Source organism: Pogona vitticeps, chromosome 1, assembly GCF_051106095.1.
Source record: "Pogona vitticeps strain Pit_001003342236 chromosome 1, PviZW2.1, whole genome shotgun sequence".
In the NCBI taxonomy this organism is placed as follows: domain Eukaryota; kingdom Metazoa; phylum Chordata; class Lepidosauria; order Squamata; family Agamidae; genus Pogona; species Pogona vitticeps.
In genome coordinates, this window is record NC_135783.1 from 156,163,840 (window position 1) to 156,170,445 (window position 6,606).

At 41.5% G+C, this 6,606-nt stretch overlaps 2 protein-coding genes across 6 annotated transcripts in view; one reads left to right on the plus strand and one right to left on the minus strand.

Annotated features, from left to right (window-relative positions):
- APLF (aprataxin and PNKP like factor) overlaps positions 1-825 on the minus strand; it is a 53,862-nt gene extending 53,037 nt beyond the window's left edge. For all 3 annotated transcript variants that reach the window (XR_012088380.2, XM_020811314.3, XM_073003539.2), the window contains exon 1: positions 682-825. Coding sequence is in view for 2 of the 3 variants with exons in the window: in XM_020811314.3 (XP_020666973.3) it covers positions 682-774 (93 nt within the window). In the remaining variant the exon portion in view is untranslated. The remainder of the gene's footprint in view (positions 1-681) is intronic.
- A 258-nt stretch (positions 826-1,083) lies between these two features.
- On the plus strand, positions 1,084-6,606 carry FBXO48 (F-box protein 48). Of its 3 annotated transcripts, none has more exons than XM_073003542.2 (3): positions 1,084-1,202; positions 3,145-3,480; positions 6,172-6,606. In XM_073003542.2, exons 2-3 carry the CDS (start codon positions 3,181-3,183, stop codon positions 6,367-6,369), a joined length of 498 nt encoding a protein of 165 aa, XP_072859643.2. In that variant the 5' UTR covers positions 1,084-1,202; positions 3,145-3,180; the 3' UTR covers positions 6,370-6,606. The 3 variants fall into 3 exon arrangements, with proteins under 3 accessions (XP_072859643.2, XP_078247735.1, XP_078247659.1); XM_078391609.1 differs by lacking the exon at positions 1,084-1,202 and adding an exon at positions 1,420-1,554; XM_078391533.1 differs by lacking the exon at positions 1,084-1,202 and having other exon boundaries at positions 2,340-3,480.

The window sequence follows — 6,606 nt, forward strand, 5'->3', positions numbered from 1 at the left end:
TGACTTAATTCTGTGAAACAGAATCTCAGATGGTAGATGAAAAATCAATGCTTGCCTATTATTTGCTTTCGGTTGCAGTGGGTGGGCATGGCATTATTAGTTGTCCTAAAACCCCGAGTAGAGCAGTATATAAATGTAATCAATAAAGAAAAATATAACATAAATAAAGACGAATGTTTGTCAGGACCTTGAGGGGGAGGGAAGGTGTCTCTAAAACTTGGGTGCAGAAAGCATGTACGAGTCTATTAAAAGAAGTTAGGGCGATCTCCAATGAATCGGGAAGATTTGCTGCTGCCAGAAAGCAACAACAAAATGACTCCACCATTCTCAGAATGTGCGGGTGAAACGAAGAAAAAAAATGAGGACTGAAGAGGAGAGAGAACGCCCTTCACTTCGGAAACGAGAAACATTCCTGGGGCCCAGATATTTTTTTTTTCGCTCTACAAGCATGTCTCGCTTTTTCTCCCAAGCTCCCGTCGGCAGATGTCTAGTTTCCAGCAGCAAACAAGGTGAATCCCTCAAGTTTGCAAGGGTTTTTTCTCCCCCTCTTCGGCCGTGCCGGAACAAGAGGGCCAACCGTCTAACTTTTAAGGGCCCAGCCGCAAGGAGCTGCTTTTATAAACCCTCCGCCTCCCAAGTTCTTCAGCAGTTCCCGCCCCCCGCACCGCCGGTGCCACTTACTCCCAAGAGGGCACCTCTTCCTATCACGGTCTCCCCGGGCGGCAACACCACGGGGCAGCCCCCGTCCACCGGCGCTAGCTCAAAACCTGACATAGCCCGCCCGAGTCACGGTGGTGTTGGGGACCCAAAAAATCTCAACGCACCGGCCGTCCCTCCCTCTATCTCTTCCCTCTGCTGACTTGAGATCAGAAGTTCCGGCCTAAGTCACGGCCCGACCCTATTGAAGCAGACACCGCTTTAAGGGAGGGGGGGGGAGAGAGAGAGAGACAATGTTATCTCCCAGCTTCCTCCTTTTTTATCAAACTACAATCCCCACAATGCCCTTCGAAAAAAATATGCCGTTCCCCAAGATGTGATGACGTAACTGGGGAGGGGGGAGGAGAAGAAGAGGAGTAAACAAAGCCGTTCGAACAGGGATGCGTTCAAACCGTTGGCGGAAACTGTACCCGTCCGAATATCAGCCCAGTAACTCGCGCCGAACGAGGAATTCGGAGGCGCGAGCTTCCCGGGTTGCTGAGTGGGTGAGGAGGGGCGTCGCGAGAAGCTCAGTCATCCAATCGCTGAGCAGGGCGGTGCTGAGCGAGGGGAAGGGGGGGGTACAGCTGGAAAGGCTTTTAAACGACGGGGCGGGGGGCGGGAGAGAAGTTCCTCCGAGGCTCTCATTGGCTACGAGCGAAAAGGCGACAGGTGGCTGTGGAACCCGCTCAGCTGAGGCAGTTCGCCTCAGAGTTGGGAAAAGCTTTATTCAGGGAATGATTGGAAAAGCGCTCCCCGTTGACCTTGGCTGCCCATAACCCGCAAAATCTGTTTCCACTCACGTCTTTAATATTTTACTCCAATTCCCATTTAGGGAAAAAGGGGCTGGGACTATAGGTACGTTAAAAGGGAAGTAAGCACTATCATTATCATCTTGAATAAATGTATTAGTCCAACAACAATCCCTGTTTGGGACATCACAGCCTTTGCACACACAGAGAGAGAAATCCTACTCACTTTACACGTTTTGGGCTGCAATCCTCAGTAACCCAGATGGCTGAGGGATAGGTGTGCTAACACAACGTCTTTGCTGAGTCTATAGTCAGGGATGGGGACTGAAGTCACAGGACTCGTTGTCAAGTCAGACTTAAATTGCACTGGCGACTGGACTCAGACTTGAGATTTTTCCCCAATGACTTGGACTCAGAATCCCAACCTGGGGGGGGGGGGGGGAGAGAGCTTGATTTCAGTAAGGACTTGAGCTTTGGGACTCTGGCCCAAAGATTTGCCAACCTCCCTGGTCTGTGTTGAATCTAAATCTCTCCAGAAGTTTGCAGATGGTCCCTGGCCTCAGTTGGTGTCAGCCTAGTGGCTGTGAGTCTGGGCTGAGGGGGATTTGGATTTCACATAACTGTTTTTACCCCTTCTGTGCTTATCGTTTTGGCTCTTCTGCCAGCTGATCTCAGCCAGTGCTGCACCACACTTGTGCTGGCAGATCCAGTTGCTCTGGCAGGTTTAAGATTCTTTAGCCCAACAGTGGTTGTGTTTACCCAAGGGATTTCAGGACCATCCCAAACCCCTGAAACCAGTGCATCTCTAAGTTTAGATTGTGCTGCCTAGTAGTTTAATATTGTGAAGCTCTGCAAAGAATATTTATTTATTTATTTATTTATTTATTTATTTATTTATTTATTTATTTATTTATTTATTTATTTATTTATTTATTTATTCGATTTTTACCCAGCCCCTCTAGACAATGTCTACTCGGTTAGGTCATATGTACTGAAATTCCTTATGAGGAAACTGAAATTATCCATCATGAAAAACTGAAATATGACACATAAAGATAGTATGCAAAAATAATAGGACTGCAAAATAATAAGACTGTACAGTCTGAGCAAAAACATAGTTTTGCAGATATTATGAATATATTAGTACCTATCCAGACCAGGGCTGGATTAGGTGAGGGATGGATGGATTTTTTTAAAAAAAGTATGTTATGATGATGTTTTAATCCAGGGGTAGGAATCGTGCAGCCTAGGAGTTGTATGGCTTTTGTGTGGCCCCTGGAGCCTCTGAAAATACTTCAGGGAAAGGGGCCCTAAAATGAACATTTACATCCATAGAACCCATTCTGAATACAACACAGTCATCTTCTAGGGTTTTCCTATTTAATGCTATCTAATGCCTTTGGAGACCCAAAATATTATTTAGCAATAAAATGTAGAGAAGTAACTCCCAGCTACTTGGCAGAAGGCTGTGGGTCCAGCCCATGCAAATCAGAGGTAGTGGGACAGGTGCATCTCTCAGACCCCACAGTTGGCTATCCCATTCTAAACTGTAGCTTCTGCATAAGTGCAGCACTACTCCAGAACACTTTTTTTACTGTTGCAAAATATCTTCAAGTATTTCCAAGCAGACATGATGATAGTAATTTCACTTTTGTTTATGCATTTTGCTCTGACCATTTTACCCTTTTCACAAAAGGTGGCTAGTACTTAAACAGACTCTAAACTATGAAGAATGGCTCACAGCAGACATTTTCTTGCTTGTACTGTCTGTAAGAAATCATCTGTAAATTCATCTGAGCAGAAGAATAAAACAATTCAAGGGGATTTTGTGCAGCTGTTCCCACTAGAAGTCACCTTGAAGATTTTTAGTGAACTTGACATCCGGAGCTTATGCAATGCTTTGATGACATGCAAGAGCTGGAACCATACTATTGAAAATTGTGATCAGTTATGGAAACAACATTGTTTAAGTGTCAGAGCTGTTTGCCAGCGAGAGATTGATGGTGACAGAGGAAATGGGTATTCATGGAAGGTATGTGATGCAAAGGGGCTTCTCATATCCACAGCATAAATCCAGAGCTGTTGTTAACCACCATTGCCATTTGTCAGTTATCTCAAGTACCTTTCTTATTTGACAGTACAATTTGTCACACAGCAAAGGCACAACTTAGAAGTAATATAACAAGCAAAAACATAACTGTGTATCTGTAAGAGTTCTGAAAATAATTGTTCTGTGATAAGGATGAAGAACCTTTAGAATACAACTCCTTCAGTTGTTTACCCTGTTGGATGTGACTGATGGGATTATAGACCAAAGACCAAAATATCAACCCTATTTTAAGAGCTTTTTCTGACCACTTTAATGAGAGGTGCAAAACTCATGGACCTCTATATATTGTCAAATTACAACTTTCATTTCTCATTGTTTTGGTCTACATCTATGGGAGTTGAAATCCAGCAACATCTGTAGGGCTACACATTGCTTACCACTGTACTAAACCAAGCTTTAAGATTACAGCTTTCAGGACTAGTTCCAGGAGAGTTGATGTGAACTGGGAATCCACCCATTTCATGGTGGAAAGCAGTGCAGTCACTATAACTTCTGCTATGAAGATCATGTCATGAGTTACAGTTTCTTTCTTTTTTAGCATTAGTTGAATGTTGTAACAGTTGAGAATGATTTTATAGGTAAACAAAGCTGAGTTGTCTGATTGTACTCTTTGGGGCACAGACAATCGCAGGAATCAAAAGAGATTCCTGCAAGACAAGATAGAATTAGGCTGCTTTTCAGAAAACCATCTGGTTTTAGCGGTGTTTTCCTCTTACAAGGAAAGTCAGCAGGAATAGAAAACCGTTTTGTAAAAAATAAAGCACTGCCAGCACGTAGCAGCCTCACATTTACTGTAGTTATTTTAGAAGACATCATAGAATTGATACTGTTGCTTCTCGCATAGCTCTTGGAGATTACAGTGGCAAAAACTAGGTACAGTGTAGAAATGTTATACTGTATCTAACTTCTAAAGCCATCTTTCTGGAGCAACAGCAGCCTGGATTTTTACAGGGAACCTACTCAATAAATCTTCTATTTCATGCACTTATCACCTCAAGCACTACTAATGCGGGACTGAGGAGCATGTGGTATCCCTTCAGCCACATCTTCTACTAAGCTTAGCCAGCACAATCAATGGCAAAGATTTTGGGAACTGCAGCTCAGATGCATTTACCAGCAACAAATGGGCTCCTGTATCTCTGAAAGAAATAAGTGCTGTGTATAAGTGGGAAAATATTCAGAGTCTGATTTTATGTCTCGCATTTCAAGAGCTACAGCAGCCCATTTTATATAAGGCCTACAGGCCATGGCTCAAGCCTGTCAAAAAAAAAAAAACCCATGGTAGTTCCAGTCATGGTGGCAGCTCTCAATTCCTGCACCTTGTACTTAGAAAGCATACAGATAAGGCTCTGAGAAAGAATATGGTATCTACCCAAATTGTGCTCCTCCACCCAAGCCTAAAATCACTTTTCATATTTTTGCCCTGCAGGTATTCTTGACTAACTCCCACAATCCTTTAGCATTCACCATTATTGCTGGGGCTTGTGAGAGCTGTAGGCCATCACCACAGAAGGTGGAAGGGGAGCATTTTTATTGGGAAGTGGGTGGTCAATATACAGTGGACCCTCGACTTACAGACGGCTCGACTTACAGACTTTTCGAGTTACAGACTTCTCTGGCTGCAAAATTTAGATTCGACTTGCATCCAGAGAATTGACTTACAGACCAGAAAAAAACCAAAATTGAAAGAAAATAGAATAAAAACCACTGGTTATGAGATTAATCGGTTTTCAGTGCATTGTAGGTCAATGGAGATTCGACTTACAGACTTTTCGACTTGCAGCCACCATTCCAATACTGATTAATTCCTTAAGTAGAGGGTCCACTGTAGCTTGTTCTGTCATTTTGCAAGGCAATTGCAGAAAGATGCATTTTGAGCTCAACATTTGAATATGTTAAAATAAATCTATAGTTAATATACATCTATATTTATTATAATAATAAGTCTATATTTACAAATTTATAATACATTTTAATGGGAAAAGATTCTGTTGCAGGGAAGGATTTGGAGATGAGAACTGGTGGAAGGGAGAGCAGCATGATGTTCTTAAATGTCTCTTCTATCCTAAATCACCTCCAGACCAGCTTTCTATTTTAAAATCATCAGTTTTCCATAAATAAATTGAATGCATTTGAAGCTTTGACTCTTAACTTTTCACCATGAGGATGTAAAGTTTCCATGTCCACTAGTGGGCAGTGGTGCATTTTGTTTATATGAATCTATTTTAAATGTAACACTTTTTTCTGCATTAAGTCAGTTTTAGGTTATTTTCATATCTGAGGTTTACAGTGGTCTGGAATGCAGATGTAAGATCTTTATAGTATAGATATATTTTGTGGGCTGACAATATTTTCATACAGTAGAATCAAGATGAGGAAACTTCACATACTGAATCACCTTTTAGTTTCATATGTGACAAGAGTAAACTGTCCTAGAGACAGCTTTTAAATAGAGTCCATCTTCAGCTAAAACATTGTCTTAAATTCTGGTTTGGTAATGACTGGATTTTGATTATAGTTACTTTTAAGTACGAGTCTCTGAGTTATCTTTGTATTTTTTTTCCTTGCCATATTTTTCTCTTCTTCACATTATTTCCAATTTATTGTCTTCAGGTCACACTCTTGAGAAATTATTGGAAAAGCAAAGTGAAGTATGAATGGCTCAGTGGAAAGTATAGCAATATTCGTTCCTGCAGTGGTTTGCCAGAAAAAAGTATGTATCCTATGGATGCTGATACCTGGGGAGAAATCCTAGAAGCTGAACTGGAAAGAAAAGAGGCCCATTTAAGGGTCTTATACAGAAGAAACTAGAATTGAACTTATCTTTAAAAATATTGCCCTGTATCTGTATGTGAATTTTTATATTTGTTTGGGACAGCTTTATGTGTCTGTTTTTGTTTTGCACTTTCAGCACTCTAATATTTTAATTCTTTATTGTAAAGTTGAGGTGAAGGATGCATATTTCCAGTCTAATGTACTTTTTAAAAGGACGTAGTTCTTAAAATGACTCAAAATGCACTTTCGAAACAATGCCAAATGCTGCTGAAA

Excerpts from the sequence above, each read along its gene's own strand:
- FBXO48 (XM_073003542.2), top strand. The coding sequence starts at position 3,181 with ATGGCTCACAGCAGACATTTTCTTGCTTGTACTGTCTGTAAGAAATCA. Across the intron at positions 3,481-6,171 it reads GAAATGGGTATTCATGGAAG|GTCACACTCTTGAGAAATTA; the intron begins GTATGTGATGCA and ends TATTGTCTTCAG.